The sequence below is a fragment of the Leopardus geoffroyi genome, chromosome B2, assembly GCF_018350155.1.
Source record: "Leopardus geoffroyi isolate Oge1 chromosome B2, O.geoffroyi_Oge1_pat1.0, whole genome shotgun sequence".
Taxonomy (NCBI): Eukaryota; Metazoa; Chordata; class Mammalia; order Carnivora; family Felidae; genus Leopardus; species Leopardus geoffroyi.
The window spans coordinates 123758443-123785030 of NC_059332.1; the positions used below are offsets into that span (position 1 = coordinate 123758443).

A 26588-nucleotide genomic window follows, 5' to 3' on the forward strand; every position below is an offset into this window, starting at 1 on the left:
GTTCTCCATCTAATAGCAACATCGGATCCCATTAACAGAGACTCTGTGAGGGAAACCTGAAGGAAGTTCTCGAGTTTTCTACGTATTGGCTTCAACTGCTTCTTGTATGGCATCTCTTTTGAATATCGTATCTTCTCAGGTTCACATGCGTCAGGCTGCCTGTTCCAGCACTAGCTGCAAAAAGTAATGCCGATGATATGTCCCCATTCCAGGCTTACCGTTCTATTAGACTTAGCGTTATATACGGACACGTTGTACTTCAGGTTAGAGTAAATTTGTTGCATGGAAATCGAACTTTCTTCTGGATTTCTCTTCCACTTCTCTGGAGCCGTCAGAACAATAGAAATGGATTTCTCATCTGTAGATAAAGCAACTTCTGGCGGGCCGATTTGTGCTTAAAGGGGAGGGGAGAGGGAATGATCATGTTCAGAGGTAGAAATCACCGTGGATAAAACTGCAATATAATCCTACGGGGATGAAAGTCCTACAGCCCACCTCTTAGTTGAGACGCCTCAGAATGCTCTAAGGTGGGCCCAAGTTACGCTACATCTTGAAACGATCCTTTCACACACCCTGACACAATTTTATTTATTTATTTAAAAAAAAATTTTTTTTAAATATTTTATTTATTTTTGAGACAGAGACACAGCATGAGCAGGGAAGGGGCAGAGAGAGAGGGAGACACAGAATGTGAAGCAGGCTCCAGGCTCCGAGCTGTCAGCACAGAGCCTGACGCGGGGCTCGAACTCACGAACCGTGAGATCATGACCTGAGCCGAAGTCGGACGCTTAACCGACTGAGCCACCCAGGCGCCCCCACCCTGACACAATTTTAAAACAGAACATTCAAGTGTTGTATTTACCTAGTTCCTAGTCACATGGGTAAACAGATGGAAAATAGAATTAAAAGTGTTTACGACACTCCTATGACATCAAATGAAAAGTTGGTGATAAATTGCATTAATATGAACTGTAAGTGGTGAAAATCAGACATGGAGGAATGAACCACTATTAAAACACCTCTGAAGAAGCACCTGGGGGGCTCAGTCAGTTGATGTCTTGATTTTGGCTCCGGTCATGATCTCATAGTTTGTGAGACAGAGCCCTGTATGAGGCTCAGCACTGACAGCGGGGAGCCTGCTTGGGATTCTCTCTCTCCCTCTCCCTCTGCCCCTCCCCCGCCCATTCTCTTTCCTCTCTCTCTCTTTCTCTCTCAAAATAAGTAAATAAACTTAAAAAAAGACCTTTGAAGATGTGATTGGAATGACCTATAACAGGGATTCTCAAACTTTTACCACAAAGGTCCATACAGGAAATGTTTTAGGCTTTACAAGCCATGTGATCTTTGTTGCAATTATTACTTATATAAATGTAAAAATCATTCTAAGCTCTTGGTCTGTAGAAAACTGGAGAGGTGGCAGTGCTTCATTTGGTCTGAGGGCATAGTTTGCTGACTTCTGATCCCGAAGGGCACCAGAGGACGGGCTCTGGCCCCAGGACTCGAGGAGCACTTATAAATTTCATGATGTCAGCTCTGAGTGGGTCCTCTACACCTGAGTCAGTCACAGAATAGGAGATGGGAAAATTTAAAAAGCAAATATCAGGATGCTGCTGCCTTAATTCTGAGTTACACCTACAAATTACATCATCACACTACCAAGTGTCTAACAAAAAGAGACTTAGTTTGGTAATCAGAGCACCTTGAATCAATCTTGTGGACTTAACGCCATGGTTTATAAACCCACAGCAATTAAAAAAAAAATCTGTCAGGGGGGCGCCTGGGTGGCGCAGTCGGTTAAGCGTCCGACTTCAGCCAGGTCACGATCTCGCGGTCCGGGAGTTCGAGCCCCGCGTCGGGCTCTGGGCTGATGGCTCAGAGCCTGGAGCCTGTTTCCGATTCTGTGTCTCCCTCTCTCTCTGCCCCTCCCCTGTTCATGCTCTGTCTCTCTCTGTCCCAAAAATAAATAAACGTTGAAAAAAAAAAATAAAAAAAAAAAAATCTGTCAGTTCCTCAAATTTCATAGTCCCCACTAAATAACCAAACAAAATTGAACTTGGATAATATTGGCATCTAGTGTTAATTTTGGACCTGGGAGAGATCCTAGTGATGACTCAGCCAAGCTTCTCATTCTATAGATGAAACTGCGATCCAGCGAGATGAAGCCCCTTGGGCTGGTCATTCTTGGAGCTGAGGGACAGAATGAGAACAGAGCCAGGCAGAGCACTGGTCTCGGGCGAGGCTGTCCATGAGTCCAAGACTGTATACTCGACGGTCAGATGAACTTGATATTATACGTGTTTATAGACAATTGTGTTACTTACTCTCTAAGAATGGATAGAATCGTCCGGTTTCTGCCCATTTGGAACAATTCGTTTCCCAAATGGCCTTAACTTTGGCATAATATTGATGTTCGTAATCGGAAGTTTCCACAGAGAGATCACAGCAGGTCCTATTGATATTTCTACATTCGGATTTATTCAGCCATTTTTTTTGCCCATATCTGCTGAGAAAGAAACTGAATTAATAACGAGGTGCCCTCTGTGCTTTACAATAGAGAAAAAAAAACCAGTCCTTATGCAAAACTGAATGGAAGTTAAGGCCTTCTCTGCAGAACAACAAATGTGCCTGTCATTGAGATAAAAAGGAATCCACGTTTGCTGCTGGCAATTTTTTTCATGAGCTGTCAGGAACATGAGTCAGAGTTTCTGCAAACACCTTTCTTTTCTGTGAATTATAATGTGGATCGTACATTTTGAAAGCATGTATTTTATTATTATTCTTGGGCTACAGTAAAAATTCTACGTATTGTGTGATCAATTCTTCTAGTAATTATCCACGTAAGTTTTTAGTCCGCCATGCCTACAAAGGTCAATTTGGTGGGTTGTTTTAAGAAAAATTAGTCATTTTTTTTCTTGGAAGAAAAATTACCTTGACATTCTCATAAAACTTAAAAATCTACTTGCTATCAAGGGTCCTAGGGAAAATTCACTAGGTAGAAGTGTATGCCACAGTAATTACAGTGATGATGACGACAGTGACTAGGCTGTTTATATTATTTCTCCTTTCCTTTGTTGAAAACACAAAACCCATAGCAAGGAGGGAGGGGGAAATACTTTTAGAACTTTTCAGGTGGGGGAGACTGAGGGATAGAGAGATTAAGTGACGCCGGATGAGCCAGTGAGAGAGACCGGGTTGCATGGGAGGCAATGAAGGGATTAATGCAGGTGTGTTGGGGTTCTAGAAAGCTAACTGGTGTAGCATGGAGAATGCAGTGGGTTAGGAGTGGCAGCCTGGGGAGCAGCTGAGAGGATACTGCAGTGGTCCAGGTGGAAGATGTAGGTGGCTTGGACAAGGACAGTGGTGGCAGAAGAAATGACAGGACAAAAGGAAGAAATGTTGGGAGCCAAGACTTGGTAATTGAGGTGAGCAGGTGAGAGATGAGGGAGATAACGATGTTCAGGATGATGTTTCTTTTCTGTCTGGGACAGTGGTCATGTTTGCCAAGATAAGCCATGCCAAAGAATGGGTTTGGGAAATGGGGAGGACGGATGGGAGGAAGGAAAGGTAACAAGTTGTGTTTCTGCCATGTTGAACTTCAGGTATGTGAAAGCCATCCAGATACAGATGCCCAGTAGGCCCTGGGGCTCAGCAAAGGGGTGGGAGTGGGGGGCAGTGATTTTGAAGCCAATGGCACAAAACTGCTCATTGAAGGCATAGGTGCAAATGAAATTATCATGGAGACAAAGCAAAGCCTAGGATAAAATTCCAGGCTCATCAGGGTTTAAAGGTTGGATACAAAGTACAGTTGGAAATAGCAGCTAAAGAGGCAGAAGGAGAAAGAGAGATCACAGAAGTCAAGACAAGAGTATGTCTTGAGAACAAGGAAATGTCAACCTTATTAAGTGTTGACAAAGTTTAAGGGTATCCTCTCTTTTCAGAATATGGCAACAGATTCGTGAAAGCAAATGTCTCCTGTTTCATAAAGTACCATACATTCCAGAAGGCACTAGAAATACAGGTAAGATCCTGTTGACCAACTTCTCCATCAAGTGGTTACCATTGCCTAAGGGCTTTCAAAACCTTCTGTGGCTGTGAGCCACAAAAAGAAATCTGTTTGATGGGGCACCTGGGTGGCTCAGTCGGTTAAACATCCGACTCTTGATTTCAGCTCAGGTCATGATCTCACAGTTCATGGGATTGTGTCCTGCGTCCGGCCCTGTGCTGACAGCGCGGAGCCTGCTTGGGATTCTCTCTCTCCCTCTCTCTCTGCCCCTCCCCTGCAGGTGCACACTCTTTCTCTCTCTCTCGCTTTCTGAAAATAAATAAAGAAATATTAAAAAAAAATTTTTACACTGGGGCCCAGCTCCCATAAACATACATATATTTAACATACTAAAAACAAAGGTTTTATAAGATAATATTTAAACTTGACTACATGCCATGAATTCCGCTATTTTCCATTCCAATCCTGTTCATTCCAGTCCCTTCTATTAAAAATAATGCTAGTTATATCCCTCAAAATTGATTTCATGGTCCATCAACAAGTCTTGACTTATGTGTGGTTTGAAAAATACTGCCATCACTGATTTGATGCTCTCTCCTCAAACTTCCTTATTCTGCCAAGGGCAGGGCAACTTCCCATGACAGAGGTGGGTGGAGGAGAAAATACTCTTTCCCGGATTCTGGACAGTATGCTTTGTAAGTCTTACAAACTGATAGACCTCAACTATTCAATGAGTACTCCAATAATGATGTTTATGCAGGGCAGAAAGTCCTCTGGAGCCCTCAGTGGTCTCTGACTGGTTTCTGGTAATGGCAGTAAGTGCTTATTAAGTGCTGGGACCCATGCTTAGGATTTGCATGCTTTATCTCATTTAATTATCCTAATGACCCTAGCAGGTAGGTGCCATTATTTTCACCCTCTTGTACAGATGAGGAAACTGAGGCCCATGGAGACAAATTCATATGACTAATAACAGGCGTATCTGGGATTTGAACCACTCTTCCCTAATGCCAAAGCTCGTGCTTTTAGAACTACACGGTATTTTTTCGGCATTAAATTCTTTTGGCAGATATAATTTAAACTTTTGTTAAAATTTCATCTTTTACTTGGAAACAAGCTTCATTCCAAAGGGTAAAAAGCATAATATGTAACTTGTCCAAGGATACCTGGGTGGGTTCATAGGCTAGCTACAAACCACGGACTGTTGACCGTGCTGCTGCGCTTGGGAGCCTTGTCGGTGACATATGCTACTCTGTATTCCTGTCATCTCACACGTGCACAGGCATGTAAGGCCTCTAACATGGCAAGTTTCTTTTAAAATACTCACTTCTGAAAGTTGTACCATCTAAACTATTTGCTCTCCCAGAGCAGTGATGACTCTGCCTCTTTTCTCGTTATCCTTTTCTGAATCAAAGGAACATGTAAAGGACAGAGCAAGCTCTTTGCTCCACCTAATAGAAAAGGAGGCCAGGGCATAGTCAAGAGCCATTTCTCTTTGCAAGATGATGTCTTCTTTGCTAAAACACCAGCTTCCAGAGAAACTCCTTGAACATGAAAGTGAGATTGTGGATAAATGAGGTCGTTGTGAATAGCAGCTGAAATATTTCACTGCCTTTAGTGGCCAGAATTTTTTTTTTTCAAAGACAAAAATGGCTTTCTTTCTTTTCAAATGTGGTATTTTTTTTTTAATTTTTTTTCAACGTTTATTTATTTTTGGGACAGTGAGAGACAGAGCATGAACAGGGGAGGGGCAGAGAGAGGGAGACACAGAATCGGAAACAGGCTCCAGGCTCTGAGCCATCCACCCAGAGCCTGACGCGGGGCTCGAACTCCCGGACCGCGAGATCGTGACCTGGCTGAAGTCGGACGCTTAACCGACTGTGCCACCCAGGCGCCCCTCAAATGTGGTATTTTTTAACTCAATCAGAAAAATATAATCAAGAGAGAGAGAGAGAGATAACCCTAAAACCTATTAGGCCAAAAGCAGTTGGCATACCTGATTCTGGACGTCTCATGCTTCTCTATACACATGGGAATGATTATATGACTGCACACAGAGGCAATAGCTAGATTATACCACGCATATCGTTTTAATCAAAGCTGTAAATTTAACTTGATTTGAACTTGAATAGAAAAAAAATTGAAGCGAAAGTAAAGGAATTGCTGTGGTTCATGTGTTTCATCACCACAAGAGACACTAGTTCCTAAAAGATATTTTAAAATAAGAAAATAGTTTATGAAAAATATTGGGAGTTTAGTTATTAAGATGATGAAATATTTTCAGTTTAGATCACATTTAATGGCTTCCTGCTATGAAAGTCTGTACATTTAAAGTTTTCCCCTACCTCCTAAAGTTCCATAAGCACATTTCCCATCACTGTTTAGTCTTAGCTCTTCACTCAGATGGTTTTGGTGTGTTTACCACTCTTTTCACAGTGACAAATAATGTTGTCAGTACTAAATTCTTCATCCAGGTTCATCTTTATCTCTGTCGGACAGATATCATCTTCAGTGAGTGGTTTTCTCCCCAAGAAGGTCTCAAGGGAGTACCATCCTGAGATCTCTCACTTGCTTGAAAATACATCTGGTGAACTTGACAAGAATCCCAGATCACATCTATTTCTCCCTTAGAAGATGTATCGCTGTCTTCTGTCGAGTTTTGCCAGACGGAAATCACCCCACTCCCCCTGTTCCGTCCCACTTGAGTCCCGCTCTTGCTATGATCATCATAAAGTACTTCATTTTCTTAAAGTTCAATAACCTCACCAGGATACGTCTTCCAATGCTTTTATTACATTTTCCTAGACAGAGCATGCATTTATGATGTGTAATTCCAGACAGTAATTATCACTTTTCAATTATTCCTATCAGTTAGCTATAGGTTTTTCATCTCTGTAACATTTTTATTTTCCATCTTTTCCCTAAGTTCTGCCCACTTGCCTTAAAAAAAAAAATCTTCCTTTTGTTTTAGAATCTCTTCTTTGCTTTTTCCTTCCTCCTTTCCCTTCTCCCTTCCCTTCCCTTCCCTTCCCTCCCCTTCCTTCCTTTTTCCTCCCTCCCTCCCTTTCTCTATCCTCCTTCCTTCCTCCCTCCCTCTCTTCCTTCCTTCCTTCTTCCCTCCCTCCTTCCCTTTCTCTATCTTCCTTCCTTCCTTCCTTCCTTTCTGACTTACCATTAGAGATCATGTTATGTATGATTCAAACTATGAACACTTATTTGTCTGAATTTTTCTCCTTTTTCCATAAGAAAGCTTTTCAGGATCTTTTCACTGTTGTCATCTCCCTCTCCCTCTCCCTCTCTGTCTCCCTCTCCTCTTCCTCTTCCTCCTCTTCCTTCTTTTTGTCTTTCTCCTTTGCCAATAATTATGGAGAAATGCTGTGCCAGGTTCTGTGGGACTATTACTCTTTGAACAGGGCCAGCTATTGACTGAATATTAAGTGAATGGGTATAGGAGTGTGGGAAGTCAGACACCTGTTCTCTAAATCAGATCATTCCCTTTGCTGGAGAGCCTGCTCACCCTCAAGTTTTGGAATTACAGGAGACTGATATGCCCCATGGCACATCAGTAAGTCATGGTCCCCCTAGGCTGCCTCCCAGCCATCATCACCTCCCCTCCCTCCTGCACCCACTTCACTAGGGTGACTGGGCCTATACAGTGGATATGTCATTTGAATCCCTTTCAGCTCCTCTGTCTCTGACATTCTGTGGCACTAACTGGGGCTCGTGGGGACACTTCCTCAATTTCTGGTGGTGGAAATCCTTAGATTCCACATCCTAAGACTGTTAGGTAAGCCTCTTAGTACTATGACATTGATTCTTGTATAAAATTATTTTCTACTGTTGAAGTTCAAGAAGATTAGACACTGTCAGTGTCTGTGGTTGTTTTCCTTCAGATTTCACAGTATTTGGCTTATATCCTTCGTAGTTTATGGCTTGGGGTTTGGCCATTTCCTCTGTTTCTTTGAAGATGGGCATAGTCTATCTGTTTTGCATTCTTTCTCGCTTTCAATGACTTTCGAGGGAGGAATACAATGTGAAAATGTCCGTTGCACTACTATTTTTAATAGGAAGAGCTAGTGGCACAGAATTCTGCACTCAGTTTCACTTAAAATCGTCTGTTAGTAGCAGTAAGTTTAGACATTTCAGAGATGATGGGTTTCCTTGTTTGCTCAGCTGCAGAATAACGTTTTGACCAACTTCTTTCCTCCATTTAAGTAACTTTCCCTCGCCTAAGCACCCAATGCTTCTGTCTCCACAAAGAAGTGTTTTTCTTTTTTTTAAAAAAATTTTTAATGTCTATTAATTTTTGACAGAGAGAGAGACAGAGCATGAGCGGGGGAGGGGCAGCGAGAGAGGGAGACACCGAATCCGAAGCGGGCTCCAGGCTCTGAGCTGTCAGCACAGAGCCCGGCACGGGGCTCGAATTCACAGACCGTGAGATCATGACCTGAGCCGAAGTCAGACGCTCAACTGACTGAGCCACCCAGGCGCCCCAAAGAAGTGTTTACCTAATTTAATCTAGCAGAACGTCCCAAGAGAATTTAGTATGAAATATCTAAAACTTTTCTTTTTTTCCAAATGCTTACTTAATACAACAGACGGTTTATCTTTGCACAATTAATAAGTGTCTGAGTCTTATGTTTATAAACTATCAAAAAGGAAAAGAACTAACTTACATGAAATACTGCACAGTGTAAGTAAGTTCAGCTTCTTGTAGACCCTCGGGTGGACTCCACTGTAGGATATTCCTCATGTTTATGGAAAAGAAGGTGATATTCGTAGGCTTAGGTAAACCACTAGAGACACAGGGAACTGCAAAAGGAGAGAACTGAGGTCTTAATGGAGAAAAAAGAAAACAAAGTCCCTGTAGTAGATGGTCTTCAGACATGGCCCCCACAAGCCACACCTCCTGGGCCTCATGTCCTGTGTATTTCCTCCCAAACCTGAGCTGACCCCATGGCTCACTTCAACCAACAGAACGTGACGGAAATAAGTCCAGGACTGAGGCTTAAGAAGGTCTGGCAGCTTCTACCTTTGCCCTTTGGAACGTCCTGAGCTGCCATGTAAAAAACTGGGCTACTCTGCTGGAGAAATCACATGACGAGGCCACACAAAGAGGGAAGCATTCAGTGGTCCCAGCTGGGCCCACCTTTCCAACCAGGGGGCCAGAAGGAAGCCACCACGGACGTTCTAGCCCCATCTGCCGTAGACTGAAGCTGCATGAGAGACTCCAAATAAGACCAGCAGAAGAACCAGTTAACCCTCAGATTTGTGAGAAATAATAAACTGATTGTTTTAAACTACTGAATTTTGGGGTGGTTTGTTGTGCACCAGCAGATAACTGGAACAATTCATTTGTTAGATACAGAAAGAAAACTTAGGATGGATGGCCCTGACAGGTTCGAGTTTTGGAGGTTGGCGTTAGGGGCAGCTTTGCTAAAGTATGGAATAAAGCCACAATTAGAAAATAAAGCAGTGAAAGAAGACAATGCATTTAATTAAATGCTGGTATTTTCACATAACTGTGCTCTAAGAAAACTATGCTAGAGGATTCCCTTGTAGAAGTTCTTTGTAGAGAAATTATAAAGAATTGAATCACTCCCAACAAGTTAGAAAAGGACGAAAGGCAAGTGGAGGGTAGTTTCTTATTAAAGGATAGTCTTCCATAGGACAAATAAAACGAGGATGATCCTGGAATTAAAATAAATTGAAAAGATCACTGGTGACAGGTAAGAATCGAAATATTAATTTAAAATATTGGAGAGGCTCCTGGGTGGCTCAGTAAGTTATGCGTCTGACTCTTGATTTCGACTCAGGTCGTGACCTCATGTTTCGTGAGATTGAACTTTGCACTGGGCTCTGCACTGACTCTGTATGCACTCTCTCGCTCTCTCTCTCACTCTCTCAAAATAAAGAAACAAATTTTAAAAATTCAATAAAATAAGATATTGAAGAGGTCACAAAGTCCTGGGTAATAAACAATCAGATTTTATAAACAACATATCTTATTAGAAATACACATTTTAGTCATGGAACTTGGAGAGTAACAAATTTTGACCCTTCAATCCAACCTTAGGAAATGAAATTTAGCCTACTCACCAAAGACTGGTCAATTCTTAGCTAAAGTCTCATAATTCTTGTGTAAATTTGCTGGGACTAATTTAGAGAAGGAAATTAGCTTTATCCTGAGGGTAATCATTGGTTAAGATTAGGACTATACAACATATTATAACTCCACAAACCAAATGAAAAGAAAAAAAAATTCTTCAGAGTCAAATTTTGCCATAGAACCCGGTTTCTAAGCCAAAATAAGCTCTTTAAACGTATAGCAGAGTAACCAAACTATAGGTGGGTGAGTATGTGTTTGGGTGTATGTGCATATGCTATATACACATATATGCACAATGGCTCCTACTTTTAACCCTGATCATTTTTTAAAATATCTGTTTTATTTTTAAGAAGAAAGTTAAATACTCAAAGAGAAGCCCTATCAGCTGATTACTGTGTGGGTTTGAGTCTGGTAGGAGTAAGAGAGGATCTCAAAAAACACAGCCTACTCAATGTCGTCTTTGATTTCTAACCTTTTAACTCTTTGGAACCACTGTGTTTCAACTGGTATTGGCTTTTTTTTTTTCCTGGAGATTATAGGCCGTGAATAATTATCAGTGATTTCGTACTGCTCTGTGCTATCAATAGGTTCTTATTTTTAATCAGATTTTGGAGGATGAAACAGAGAACATGGAGAGGCAGTACCAGGAAATATAGTACTTTTCAACCCTTCGGAAGTGAGGAACACTTTTAACATAAAAAGCTCCAAAGGGTCTTTTCAGATCTAAAACCTACAGTTCTATATGTTTATATGACACATACATGTGAAGAGTGGTTAGCATCTTATAAGAACTAAATTTGAAATAGACCATGTGTTATAATATCACAGATGGAAAATATTACCAAAACGTGACTTCACAGAACTGATAAGAAACTACAGTATTTGGTTTGTGGCAACTTGAGTTTGGAGATATAAAACACAAGTTATACTAGATATTATAGTCTAGGCACATGTCTCCGTGTTTAATCTATACAAATCTTTATCTTCAACAACACTGATTTCTGTTCATCTTTATTTTTAAATTTATTTTTAAGTTTTTTTTTAATGCTTATTTATTTTTGAGAGAGAGACACACACACAGAGTGCAAACAGAGGAGGGGCAGAGAGAGAGGGAGACACAGAATGCGAAGCAGGCTCAGCACAGAGCCTGACGTGGGGCTCAAACTCATGAACCGTGAGATCATGCCCTGAACCGAAGTTGGACACAACCGACTGAGACATGTTCAGTTCTTCATCCTTAAGTGAAAATAAACAATTGACAGAATTCTCAAGATTTCTAAGACCTACTTTAAAAATTTTTAAGAAATAACCTGGAATAAAAAAATGGATTGTTCATTCCAATTAATGTAACTTAATTTTCTCGGTCACTGTCACGGGGGAAACAAAGCATGAAAAAGGAGGTCACGTTCTGGTATCCCCCCCATCTCTGTCACACCGGGACACAAAATATTCCTTGTTATGACATGGTCTGCAAATTTCTGAACCATTTTTTTTTTTTAATTTTTTTTTTCAACGTTTATTTATTTTTGGGACAGAGAGAGACAGAGCATGAACGGGCGAGGGGCAGAGAGAGAGGGAGACACAGAATCGGAAACAGGCTCCAGGCTCTGAGCCATCAGCCCAGAGCCCGATGCGGGGCTCGAACTCACGGACCGCGAGATCGTGACCTGGCTGAAGTCGGACGCTTAACCGACTGCGCCACCCAGGCGCCCCTGAACCATTTTTTATCAGAGTAAATTAAGCCATGTAATCATCTTTCTTAACATCTTGACTGTCTGCCTTTATTTCCAGAAATGGATATTTATCAGTTTTGGGGGGAGGGTTGATAGTGATTTATTTACCTGTATCATTTATAATATTTGTTAATTGTGGAATTTTAATGATTTACCTTTGATCAATGGACATAGATATTTCTTGCTATGGTGAGGTTTGACCTTTCCGCAAAGAAGAGTTATAAGGACAGCTTGCTCCCTTGGATTAGTTCTGGTTGCAGTAGGACATGAGAGGTCTTTAGGCATGATTAACAATTATGTTGATAGTGAGATCCATTCATGACGGGCTAAGAGATTTTATTTTAATAGTAGATATAGTATGTGAATAAAATGTAATTTGCATAAGACTTTAAAAATTTTTTAATGTTTATTTATTTTTGAGAGAGAGAGACAGAGTGTGAGCAGGGGAGGAACAGAGAGAGAGGAAGACACAGAATCTGAAGCAGGCTCCAGGCTCTGAGCTGTCAGCATAGAGCCTGACACGGGGCTCGGACCCATGAACCATGAGATCATGACCTGAGCCGAAGTCGGGTACTCAACTGACTGAGTGACCCAGGTGGCCCTGCATAAGACTTTAAAAAATATAATAAATATGAAAACCTTTATATGTCATAGTATTTAGTTGAAGTGAGCAAATGGCTAGCATATAATGAAAATAGTAGCTAACATTTATTGAATCCTTACCATGTAGCCGACACAATTCTATGTGCTTTATACAACCAAATCATACAATTCTCATAACAGCTCTATGGAAGGTACCCTTATTATCATCTCCATAATACAGATGGGGAAACTGAGGCACAGAGAAATTAAGTTGCACAAGTTCACCTAGCTAGTAAGTGGAGGAGTTGGGTTTAGAACCCATACTCTTAACCTCCTCACTCACCTGCTACCTCTTTGCAAATTAATCCTTATATGAATTTAAACAAAGAGAAGACTGATGAAAAAACACATAGTATCTTATGTTCATATATAAAATAATTTAAGTTTTAATAAATATTTGATATTTACGTAGTCAGTAAATTTCTTTAGATCTCACCACACCTTGTAGTAGGAAACCCTTTTCCTTTTCCTTTCAGAGTATTTTCTTTTATTTCTGCCCATATCTGATCCTGCAGAATGCAAATAGGAATTCTATTTTTTTTTAATGTTTATTTATTTTTGCGAGAGAGAGAGAGAGAGAGAGAGAAAGAGAGAGACAGCGTGCAAGCGGGGTAGGGGCCGAGAGAGAGGGAGACACAGAATCCGAAGCCGGCTCCAGGCTCTGAGCTGTCAGCACAGAGCCCGACACGGGGCTTGAACTCATGAACAGGAATATCATGACCTGAGCCAAAGTCGGATGCTTAACCGACTGAGCCACCCAGGCGCCCCAGGAACTCTATTTCTGCTTTGACACAATCCCCGGACAACGTATGGTGACCAGAAAAACAGATTTTTAGAAGGCTGTGTTTGAGTCTATTCTGGTGTCTTTTTAGTTGTTGAGTACATCCCGTCTATCAATTTGAAACCACAGTAACACTTAAAGATGTAGAAATATGTGTATCTTCCTTTGGCCTTGGGCTTTAGCTCTTTGTCTCCTATACAGAATACACTGTAGTCAATCCCCCTTATATTGATGAGAAATTTCGGTTCAGTCATCATTTTATTTATTCATTCAACTAATATTTGTTAGGTGCTATTACAAGTTGAATTGTGTTCTCCCAAAAAAAGATATACTGAAGTCCTTAGTAGTTAAGTAGTTAACTTAAGCAGTTAAGTAGTTAAGGTGAGATCATACTGGAGTAGAGAGGACTCCTAATCCAATATGACTGGTGTCCTTACAAGAGCATATGAAGACACAGCGACACAGGGAGAACGCTCTTTGCAAATGGAGGACTGGAGTGATGCTCTACCAGCCAAGCAATGCCTGGGACTACCAGGAGTTGAAAGAAGCAAAGAAGCAATGTCCTCTAGAGGCTTCCGAGGGAGCACAACCCTGCCAACACCTTGGTTTTGTAATTCTACCTCCAGAACCGTAAGAATAAACGTTGTTTTAAGCCACCCATGCTGCGGTACTCTGTTAAGGAAGCCCCAGGAAATGAATACAGGGGCTACTATGTAGATATCTCGTGGTGAATACAGATGTGCTCCTGACTAGAGTTCCCAGACTAGAAAGAAGAGGGACAATGTTAACAATGTACTCGTCGCCGAATGAACAAACATGTACTCGTAAATTTGGTGATCAGGCTATGAAAGGGAACAAGGTTGGAGCAGTGGGTCACAGAACCTACTCAGATAGGGTCTTAGGAGCCAGCTTGGGCTGGGAGGGCAGGCAAAGACCCCTGAGATAGGAAAAAATGTCATCCCAAAAGAGAGCTCCTTGGAACGATCAAAAGGCCAGTGTGTTTGAGGGGTGCCTGAGTAGCTCAGTCGGTTAAGCTACTGACTCTTGGTTTCCGCTCCGGTCGCCATCTCATGGTTCGTGAGTTTGAGCCCCGCGTCGGGCTCTGCACTGACAGCGCGACCCTGCTTGGGATCTTCCGTGTCTCTTTCTTTTTGCCTCTCCCCCTGCTCATAGTCTCTCAAAAATAAATAAATAAACATTAAAAAGAAAAAGACCGGTGCGTTTGGGAAAAAGTGAGGAAGAGGAGAGTGGCCAAGATGAAACTGAAGTACAAAGGCACTACAGTCCCCATCTCTGCGAGCCCCCGGGAAGGAATCTGGATTACATTTGAAATTCAGTGGGAAAGCATTAAAGCCTTTTCAGTAGGGGATGCCCTGAGCCTATTTACCTTTCAAATAGATTACTTCATTACTGGGGGGAGGAAAGATCCGATGGGGGCAAGAACAGAACTGGAGAGACCAGCAAGACCATAATTACAGCAGTCTTAGTGAGGAAGGATGGACTTGCCCCCAGATGCTGGCTGTAGATATGGAGATGCGGGGGGGGGGGGGGGCACCTTGCAGCCTGTTTTCAAAGTAGAAACAACAGGACCTCCTGATGAAGCAGAGCTACAAGAGTCTCATCAGCAACAGCACTACTATGTTATGAAAGCTAAGTTAACAAATGAGGATTTATCAAGGAATACTTGCCTTTTATCTGTTTTGATGATGCAAAGTATAGAATAGAATAGAAGTAGCATTTAAATTTTTTTTTCAACATTTATTTATTATTGAGAGAGAGAGACAGAGCATGAGCGGGGGGAGTGGCAGACAGAGAGGGAGACACAGAATCCAAAGCAGGCTCCAGGCTGTGAGCTGTCAGCCCAGAGCCCGAAGCAGGGCTCGAACCCACGAACCGTGAGATCATGACCTGAGCCGAGGTCGGACGCTTAACCGACAGAGCCACCCAGGAGCCCCTAGAATCAGCATTTTTTAAAGAAGAAATGGCACACTTTAACCAAAAAGGTTGATAACTAGTGTTTTCTTAGGGTTTTTAAATCTTTGTGAAGGTTTTAGGTACTATGTTTGTTTCAAGTTTGGAAAACATAAAGAAGACACCCCCGAGTAAACATTTAAATTGCCATAAGTCCTTTTTCTACTCTGCCAGTTCTGATAAGATAATTTATTCAACACTGAAGTGAAAATACATCACACCCACATTAGTATCAGGAGTCATGTGCCAGCTTATGGGTAACAAAAGCATTTTTTTTCCACATAGATTTATGGCCTGTAAGTACAGGTCCGATTCCCTGACATTCCGTCCATTTCACATCCTAAATCATAAAGCTGTTGGACTGGCACACGGAGTTTTCCACCTTGTATAGATACAGGTCTCAGGTGTAGTGCAGTGGTATGTAACATTTTCTAGTGGCCTCAAAGCTAATCCTACATCCCTGCAAGAATGTTGCGGTTTTAACTATATGCCTGACAGTAAAAGATATTTCCATTTTGCTGCACTGTGGGAAAAGCCTATGCGTAAATTAGTGCCTGATGAACACCCACCAAAAGTGGTGAGGTTTTCAGAGTGAACTCACAAAAGGTCAGGGTACTCAGGCTCAGGGTTACCCAAACCTCTGTCTTTGGGGGCTGAGGCATTTGTAGACTTTCCTATCATAGACTGTATGTTCATTCAGCAGTGAGCAAAACAACCAGGCTGTAAGAGGCTCAACAGTCAAAGGCATCCACCTCTGGTGAGTTCCCCTTTGGGGCCATTCAAGTTTCTCAAGCCTATGACTAACTAGGGGACCTCAGCACAGAGGACACCTGGCCCAGCCTTGCCCGGAGACAGTCTCCAGTTCCCAGTCCCCTCTCTCCTTCTGAAGCTGGAGCAGAGCGAAGGAATCACCACGCTCTGAGCTGTTGGACACTGGACTCCATGACTTACAGTCTTTGTAGCCCCAGTGCCTGGTGAATGAATGCTTTTGAACTGAACTAACCAGGGGCTGGTGGGACTCACATAAATCCTGGAGACGGGGCAGGACCCAGAAGCACATGTGCACTGAATGGGGATGGAACACCCTGAACTGCCAAATCTTGGTGGTACCTTGAAACCGCCTTGGTAAACCTACATTGTACCCAGGGAATCGTCACCATCAGCAGACACTCCACAGACGATTTTTCTTAATGTTTAGCTTTATTTTTGAGAGAGAGAGAGAGAGAGAGAGAGAGCAGGGGAGGGGCAGAGAGAGGGGGAGACACAGAATCCAAAGCAGGCTCCAGGCTCTGAGCTGTCAGCACAGAGCCTGACACGGGGCTCGAACTCACGGACCGTGAGATCATGCTGAGCCCAAGTCGGATGTTTAACTGACTGAGCCACTCAGAAGCCCTTCAACAGATCCTTTTGAATGAAGGAACAGTCACCCATGCATGACAAGTGGCTGCCACCTATTGTATCTTTTGAAATAGGAAAATACCTTAATATGTTTGTATCAATCCTTTCTGTGGGGAGTGAGGGTGAAAGAGGTAAGAAAAAGCACCAGAGGGTGATTAATTTCGGGAAGCAAAAGCTGTAAATAACTCATCCTGAACACACCAAGTGAGAGCCAAACAGCATTGCTGCTTTTATGCATTGATGCAATCCCTTAGATATTGTTCTAACGTCACCATGCTGAAAGGAAAAGCAGATTTTCTTTTGTCTCAAGTTGTAAATCATCTCTCCTGAAAATTATTAACTCCTCTCTCTTCTCCTCCTTAATTATATGTCAAGTGTTCTTAAAAATCAGTCATCTAACCACAGCCCTTAAAATGTGAGTCAGGAACTATGTACTTAAGAAAAGATATGCAGCTGTCTATAAAGGCGAGAGCATGGTTCGGTGTTAACAGTAGTTCCTGTAAACTTGATGATTTTCCCTTAACCACCATCTCCACTGTTATTTCTCTACTGTATCTTTGTCCACTCTCTGCCAGATGTGTATGCTCCCTCACTTTTCTAATAATAGTGTACATTATATAGGGTGGTCACTGGCCCTCTCTCTCTGGCTTCTAGTAATTGATTATGTGAGTTGGTCAGAGAGAAGTTCTAAGGGCAAGAGTTCTAGAGCTACGCTGGGGTCCACTCCCTTCTCTATCACTTACCAGTCGTGCATCCCCAAGTTAGTTAGTTATGTCTGCACCTCAATTTCCTCTTTATAAAACAAAATAATACTATCTGCTTCATAGGCTTGATGGGATGATTAAATAAGATTCTTTCCAGGGCGCCTGGTTGGCTTAGTCAGTTAAGTGTCCAACTTCAGCTCAGGGCATGATCTCACGGTTCATAAGTTCAAACCCCATGTTGGGTTCTGTGCTGACAGCTCAGAGCCTGGAGCCTGCTTCAGATTCTGTGTCTCCCTCTCTCTCTGCCCCTCCCTGCTCACATTCTGTCTCTCTTTCTCAAAAATAAATAAACGCTAAAAAAAAAAATAAGATTCTTTCCATAGACCTCTTGGAACAGTGCCCGGCACAAAGAAAGAGCTCAATCATTATTAGCTCAGCGTTGTCCTCGATAGTTACTATTCTCACTTTACAGCTGAATAGACAGAGCCCCAGAGAGGCTGAATGATTTGGCCATGGTTATTCAGCCATTTGGAGGGATCCTTGGTTGAGTTCAAGTGTTCTGACCATGACTGGGCTCCTATAGTAGGCCACTTGCCTACTGCCTTTCAGAAATGATCCTGAGAACACAGTTGCAGGAAGAAGGGATTGTATGATCATTATAGATTTTGCACGTCATAGATGATTGCTTCTAAGGAGAGATATAAGAAATTCAATGAGGAAAACCCAAGTATTTCTTCTTCATTGAAGCTTTTCCTGGTGAAACTGTACACAGTCATATCATTCATTCAACATGTTTACTAGGTACCTACTGTGTGCTAGAAAGAGTGCTGACAGGCGCTAGGGCAGTAGAGGAGAGAAACACACAGAAGGCCCTGCTCTCAAGGAGCAGATAGGATCTGAATCTGGGACATGATCCATCAATATATGCTTTCTCTGCCAGGTATGTGAACATTTATGTGGATGAGTCATGCATAAGTCATACAGAAAAAGCGGTGTTATTTCTTTATGGCCACACCTCAGTAAATAAATTTATGTGCTTAAACATGTTTTTGACTATTGCTGTCGGTTCTTGATAGCAAGGAGGCTTTAAGGTCGAGATGACTTCTTAAAATAAGGAGATTGGAGTTGACCCATCAAAGACAGTGTGCATCTTCCACGTAGTTCCTGTGGGAGGGTTTATAATTATTGCTAGGGTACTGCTCAGCTCGTGGCATTTAGGGCACTCTTCCTTTCAAGCTATAATTGTTTTCAAAGATAACTTACAAACATACGAATATTTCCATCTCATTTTTTTTTATAATCACACCTTGTTTTTGCAAAACCATAACCTGACTTCTCATCTTGATTACCCAAGTTTGTTGGAAATGGCTTGGAATGCGTTTGAAAATTAAATCCCATCTCCAAGATGAAGGTTTGCCACTTAATGGGTTATTCTGACCAATGCATGCAGGCTCTACCCGGAACTCTGAAAAGAGGAGCTTAAGAAATACATTGTTGTGAGATATTTTGTACATTGCCTTCTAAAATGCCTATTTTGAAGACACCATTAACTTGAATATGTCAGCCCTGCTGTTAGAAAACCAGTTGCACTAAATTATATCACCTCTCATATAAATGTCTTCCTTTCGTTTTTAGAAATTAGCCTTTTAAGGACAGGAACTTGATTTTCTCCACATTTTGTGATCTCTCTAAAGTAGCTTGATTTGTAATAATGAACATCAGAGTATCTGGAAAAGTAAGGTAGATTCAAATGTGGGTTGGAGTCTATACTACTGATAACTTGCCTCAGAAAGGAAATGAAAGTAAGAAAAGAGTCAAAGGCAAACCATTTGGGACCACTAAGGTATTAGAAAGAATAGCTACTGGAAATTCCAAGTTGAATCAACAGGTATTCATTAAATATCATCGCCTTTATTGTTCAAATCATTTTCACAACTAGTATTTCTTTATATTCTCACGGAAGCCATTCTTTCGTCAATACCTTCATCACTTGAAATTTTCAGAGGGAAAATCACCAAGCTAAAAATGGGGGAAAAACATGGAAAAAGTAAAAGAGTTTCAAAAATAATTAGTGGAAATTTGGAAGTAGTTATTAGTATTTGCTTCTGTTCACTGTAGACTGGAATTTTGAGTGAAATGAGGTTGATTAGTGTGGTCCCAATTGTGATCTCAGATTTTCCTGCTGAACAAGACAAGGATGGAAGACAGTAGCCATCAAAAACAGTCAGGTGAATTTTTTTCAATAGGCTAGCTCTCCTCTCTAGTGACAGGTAGATGCTTTGATATTTTCGAGAATGACTAGAGTAGGGTTGAATTACGCCTTGAAGTTGTGTAACTATATGCAATAAAATGAACAGACGTTGCACGTGCTGCTTAGGCCACACTGAAGATCAGCTCTTTTAGGTCCTTAACTGCCACAAGATGTAAAAAAAAAAAAAAAAAGAACACTGGTGATGAGAAAAGCAGAGCAACCATGAAGAGGCCACGCACAAGGAAGAATCAAAGGCACTGTTGCACTCACAGCCTTAGAACTTGTCCATGAACAACTGAGTGGATCAATTAAGACACTGCCTTTGCTCACTAAAGCTAACAGGGCCTTCAAAGGACTGTGTCGATTAAGGAAGTGGGAAATAGCACCGAGGACAGAAGCCCCAGCTTGCAAAACCACAGCTGTAACAATTGTGCCTTTTGATAATTGTTTGTGGTTTGATTCAGTATTGCAAAGAGCCCCACAGACCACAGTGACTTGAGGCTGCCAATGACCTTGAAGTCAGGCCATCCTACAGCTATGAAGCTTCCTACTCCTGCCCACTTTTTGTTTGTTGATGTGTAGTTTCATAAAAAAAAAAAAAGAAAAAAAAAAAAAAGAAAAAAGAAAAAAGAACTGAAAAGTATATAAGAAAGAACTGTAGGTGTGAAAAAAGAATATTAACTATCTGGTAATTTATAGACTGACTATGCTTAGAGCAGGATTTAGCTTTTGGGTTTCCGAGTGAATATAAAAGTTATGTTAACACTCTACTGTTGTCTATTAAGTGTTCAATAGAAATAGAAATGTACACAACTTAATTAAAAATATTTTATTGCTAAAAAATGCTAACCATCCTCTAAGCTTTCAGCAAGTCACAACCACTGATCACAGATCACTGAGAACTATAAGAAATATAACAATAACTGAAAAGCTTGAAATATTGCAAGAATTATCAAAATGTGATACAGAGACACAAAATGAACAAATGTGGCTGGGAAAATGCACTGATAGACTTACCTGCTCGACACAGGGTTGACACAAATCTTCAATTTGTAAAAACTGGACTATCTACAAAGTGCAATAAAAGTAGATATGCCTGTATTTTCCTGCTAAAATCTTAAATGAAAAAGACCTTAATTTATATTGAATGATATTATTTTATATAATATGGATGCCAGCCTACCTAGAACTATTTATTGAATTTTGTTTTTCCTAAAAGCGTTTAAAATTTTTTTTTTAAATGTTTATTTATTTTTGAGAGAGACACAGCATGAGTGGGGAAGGCAGAGAGAGTGGGAGATACAATCTGAAGCAGTCTCCAGGCTCTGAGCCATCAGTACAGAGTCTGATGTGGGGCTTGAACTCATGAACTGTGAGATCATGACCTGAGCCAAAGTCAGATGCCCAACTCACAGCCACCCAGGGGCCTCTAAAAGTGTTTTAAGTATTTGTTCATAGTAAGACATTTACTTTGAAATCTCATTGCTTTTCTAATGTATCTTTTCTCAAGTAGGGCAAATGTGAATTGATATATATATAAAATTATATATACATATATACATACATATATATACACACACACATATATATATACACACCAGCAACTCTTGTAAGTCTCAGTTTAAAGGACCCTTTTTATAGAAAGCCCTGCCTGACTTCTAGACTCAATTGGTTAACTTGTTCTGTGCTTTTTTTTTTTTAATGTTTTTTTTTTTTTTTTGAGAGAAAGAGAGACAGAGAGAGAGAGAGAGAGGGGGGGAGAGAGAGAGAGAGAGAGAGAGAGAGAGAGAGAGAGAATAAATCCCAATCAGGCTCCATGCTGTTGGCACAGAGCCTGAAGAGGGGCTTGAACTCACAAACCGTGAGATCACTGCCTAGGCCGAAATCAAGAGTCAGACGCTTAACCCATTGAGCCACCCAGGCACCCCTGTGCTTGTAAAGAGCTTGGTTTTCTCAATTCTGGCATTTATACTTTATTTTCTTTAGACTTATTTATTTATTTTGAGAGAGAGAGGGAACAGGAGGGGCAGAGAGAGAGGGAGAGAGAGAATCCCCAGCAGGCTCTGCACTGTCAGCACAGAGCCTGATGCAGGGCTCAAACTCACAAACCTCAAGATCGTGACCTGCGCCAAAACCGAGAGTTGGATGCTTAACAGACTGAGCCACCCAGATGCCCCTGGCATTTATACCTTAATGTAATTACCTGTCTGAGACCAAAAGCTCTGTGAAGAAAGAGACCTTGTTTTCTTGTTCACCTCAGTGCCTAGACTTCTTCCCGATATATATGAATGAATGACATTGCATGAATAACAAGTGTTCAAAAGAAAATTATTTAAAAACCACAGTGTGTCAAGTTATATATTAATTCCTGGAAACTCCAAATGGATGCATGGGCTGTTAAGGTAATTCTTCTTCATTAAATCTGATCACCTCAGCTACCTTATCCCCCTAAGTTATTTGCTCCTGAGCTGAATGCAATATTCTATTTTGCACTTAGAAAGTAGGAGCTAATTTTTAATAACAAAGTAGAGCATTTAGTAGATAATTTAGTGGGCCTTTTGAAACACATATATTTTCATCAAAATTGGAGGAGGAGGCCTGGCTTGGAATTAGATGGATAGTTAACCTGAAATATGAAAATGGTCCTTGTTGGATCAAGGGTGAGGATTTTGTAGTTGAAGTGCCCCTCAGAGAAGCCGGAGGTAGAGATCTTAGGAGAGTGAGCCCCTCTGCTGAAGAAATTTAAACTTCACTGTCTTTATTACATACCTATTGATGGCTTTCCCTTTTTATTTTTATTGAGGTATAATTGACCTATAACATCATCTTCGTTTTAGGTTTACAAAATAAAAATTCAACATTTGTGTATATTACAAGATAGTGGCTCTCTCTTATGTTCATGTTATGGAACATACAAGAGAAGACCTCGTCTCTGCCTTCAACATTCTCAGGGGAGGCTTCCAGGAATGATGCTCCCAGGAATGTTGTCCTTCGGCAGTGGCCATGTTGAAGAGGAGAGCCACTGCATGGGGATGAAAAGGTTGCTTTTCTCCACTTCAGAAGCCAAGCCCACGGATCCTGCCCTATGAGCCTGTGCTCACTGCCCTGTGAGCCTGTGAGGGTATGAATTCAATTGTGCCTCCCAAAAGAAGTATGTTGAAATCCTAACCCCCAGTACCTCATAAAGTAACCGTAATTAGGTATAGGGTCCTTGTAGAGATGATCAGTTAGAAAGAGGTCATTAGGGTGGCCCTAATCCAATATGGCTGGCATCCTTATAAAAAGGGGAAGTTTGGACACAAAGAGAGAAGATTATGTGAAGAGACAGGGAGAGTGCCATGTGAAGGCAGAGAATTGGAAGGATGTTCAACAAGCCAAGGAAGGCCAAAGATGGCCAGCAACTACCAGAGGCTAGGAGAGGGGTCTGGAACAGATGTTGCCTCACGGCTTTCAGAAGGAGAGCTGCCCATATCTTGATTTCAGACTTCTAACTTCCAGAAACATGAGATAATAAATTTACATTATTTTAGGCCACCAATTGGTAGTATTTTGTTATGGCGGCCTTAGAAAACTAATCCAGGAGGTGTGATTTGCTCGCTTCTATCGTTCCTCAAAAATGAACACGATGCTTATTGAGGAGAATGATAAATTCCTGAAGGGCTGCCGAACCTCTAGAAAGTAAAGATGAGGGGACTGACGTAGGAGATAATTTAAATGGGGGAAATGATGGAAACAAATGCTTTAACTAGGACGACGCAGTTACCAAAAAAACCCTCATATCACCAAAATACAAATGTAACTGTATGGGCTGGAACTTTGAGGAGGCTGAATGAATAGTATACATGTTGACAATCTGGAAGTATAAGGACAACTTACTGACAAATCTGTACACGAAAAATTATGCTATTTCTCTGTGACTGGACGTAAAGCTGGCATTTGGGAAAGCAGCGTGTATCTGTGTGGAAGCCGTTTTGTGGCTCAATGTGTAACGCGGTGACCATCACAGGCAAAAAACAGAACCAGAGTCGAATAGATAATCAGCAAAAATTTTCTTTCCAGGAAAAGGTATCCAAAGACCCCCATCGCAGACCTCACAAGCTCTAGATGAAACATTACGCCATGTTTCCATCATCTATACTCTGAGAAGCCAACAGAAAGGAAACCACTTTCGCAAAGTGAGATTGTCTTAATATGAAAGTCTGAGTTTACATGAGGGGTCAGAGTCTGTGTCTCCTAGGAGAGGAGAACAGAGAAAACGAGGGCACCTTATAGGCATCAGGAACCCTGTGTTCACCAAGAACCTGAAGCTGAGTTATTTAAGAACAAACACGCCAGGTGTAGGGCTTCGAATGTAGTAGACCAGCCATGTCATCACGATCTATGCAGAGGCAGCCTGGGAGCTTGCAGACAAACTGGAACACACACATACTAGAAAGACCAGGAGAGAGAGGCTGGCATGACATAATGGGGAAGGTGGTTAGCGGAGAGGAAAGAAGACACAGATGGCTACACAGTTACCTGCACAGCTCGTCCCGCATGGCCTTAGCAGCATACAGCGAGCACCAGGAATGGGTGAAGGTCAAAGAGATTAAGAACTTAGCTCATTATATGGAAGAACATTTTCATGGTAGGAAGTCTGCGATGACAGCGCATCCCGCCTTGGGTGCCATGCAGTGAGTTGCCCATAATGACAGGTACTCAAATAGCAGACAGGCAATGACCTGGAAGTAAAGCCACCAAGGAGATTCACTGGAGAAGCAGCTGGATGGGACTTGAACGTCCTGTCACCCCCAGGTTTCTATACCCAAAGGAATTCTGAAGCTAAAGCAGAGGAAGGATTTAATTTTAATGTCTCCAGCCAGGAATTTTTTCCTAAAGTTTTCTTGTCCTCCAATTTTATAAGTAATTGACACATCCTGGAATTGGTTCTAGTGATTTAGTTCATTTTCCTGGTATCAGCCCTTGTGCCAGATAATCATAAATGTGGACCGAGAACAAGTAAGAATGCTGTCAGAATATCACAATCATAGCATGAGTGTAATGTTAATAAGATGGATAAAATGATTTTACTCATTAAAATACATGCTACATTAAGCTGCAGCTGATTCTAAGATGTCTTTTTCTTTTTTTAAAATAATCATGGAAGGGAATATGTCAGTAATACCTGGTAAAGCTGTGCAAAGAAGAAAAAGATGCAAATAGAAAATCATTTTAAAAATAACATGTATGTAACGCAAGGTGCTTTTAAGCAAAAAATGCAAATTTACTGAGTAGTATTTTGTGAAAAGTACTATGCCGAGCACTAGCAAAGGCAACACACAGATATGCAGTTTTATTTATTTAAAATATTAAAATAGGGGCACCTGGGTGGCGTAGTTGGCTAAGCATCGGACTCTTGATCTCAGCTCAGGTCATAATCTCCTAGTTTGTGACTTTGAACCCCACACTGGGCTCTGTGCTGATGGTGTGGAGCCTGCTTGGGATTCTGTCTCTCCTTCTCTCTGCCCCTCATCTGCTTGTGCGTGCTCTCTCTCTCAAAATAAAGAAACCTTAAAAAATTAAAAATAAATAAAATAAAATGTTATAAAAATAGCATAATGTTTTATGTTGAAATGCTTATGCTAACGTATTTACTTTATAATACTAATAATTCCATCTACCTATTCCTTTGTCCAGAGTTTATGTTTCAGTAGAAAATGTATGTCCTACCCATGGCTCTGACAGCCAGAGCTATACAAAAAGTTACACTCAGAACTGTCACTCCCCCCTCATCCCTACCACCTTGTTCCAATACCACACCACCTGCCAGAGGTAACGAATCTCTTTACTTATTCTCTGGAGTGTGAATACTGCCTTTCTTGAATTTATTCTACAGGAAGATCAATACATAGTTATAGGCAGTAGGTGCACACATTTTGAAGACTGAGGCTGCTGATGTCTACAGCTACATGCTTGGATCTGAGGCACATGATATTCTCCAGACAGGCTGGGGATGAGCCTCAGCTGATAAATGTGGAAGCCATGCAAAGATACAAGAAATTGCCTCATGTCTGCTCCAACGTAACAGTAACTGCAGTGAGAATCCCTGCAGACACCATCTTAACCAAGTGATCAAGGTCAACACCACCACCAAGAAGACATTGATATCATAAATCCTTTGCTATGACGCACTGAGAAAGACAACACAATTTGCTCAAGAGGAATAACCTCACTCTAAACATGAAGAGACATCAGATGAACCCAAATGGAGGGACATGTTAAGGAAAAGATGGCACTCCAAAGTGTCACGGGCATGAGGAACTGTTATAGATTGGAGGACACAAAGGGGACAATGACAACTAAATGTAAAGCGGGATCCTGGAACAGAAAAAGAGCCTCAATGGAAACATTGTTGAAACGTGAGCATGGTCTACGGTTCAGTGAATGTATTATACCAAAGTTAATGTCCGGGTTCCAAACATTGTACAATGGTTATGTAAGATGCTAAACTTGGGAGAAACTGGGTAAGGGATTTATGGAAACCCTTCTGTTTCTGGAACTTTTTTTGTAAGCCTCAAATTATTTCAAAAGGAAAAGCTAAAAAAAAATAATGAAGGGAATTTTGTTAGTTCACCGGAATCGTCTGTATGTGTACAAATAACTTCTCAGTGAAACAGAATACCCAAATGCTGCTGTGTTGATATCAGAGAAGAGACACTTCAACAAATACCTTCACCGTGCTAATTATAGTATATTAGTTGTAATAAGCATAGATAGGTGTAGTAGTAATATTTAGACTGTAATCCAAAAGCTCCAAAACTAAAGTTAGGCTCATTTGTTCACAGACATAATAAACTCCATATTTTTTTCTTTCTTCGGGGATTTTGGGGAGATCTCCTTGATGAAGGCATATTGGAGGTGAGATGCCAAGTGTGAGCAAGCAGTTAGCTGGGGCTAGAGTGGGTAGGAGCACTCTAGCAGAGGGAACTACAAGTATCTCATTTCTCTGAGATGAAA

The 26588-nt window shown here is 41.3% G+C and overlaps 1 protein-coding gene across 6 annotated transcripts in view; it reads right to left on the reverse strand.

The window, feature by feature from the left end:
* Positions 1–26588, reverse strand: part of IL20RA (interleukin 20 receptor subunit alpha) — a 36730-nt gene that overhangs the window by 6772 nt on the left and 3370 nt on the right. For 2 of the 6 annotated variants that reach the window (XM_045499768.1, XM_045499772.1), the window contains exons 2-4: positions 8680–8815; positions 2322–2500; positions 219–394 (exon numbers count right to left, since the gene is read on the reverse strand). In XM_045499768.1, coding sequence (XP_045355724.1) covers positions 219–394; positions 2322–2500; positions 8680–8815 — 491 coding nt within the window. Of the gene's footprint in view, positions 1–218; positions 395–2321; positions 2501–6348; positions 6492–8679; positions 8816–24955; positions 24980–26588 lie in introns of those variants that run through there. The other 4 variants (XM_045499771.1, XM_045499774.1, XM_045499769.1 and 1 more) reach the window with 4 other exon arrangements.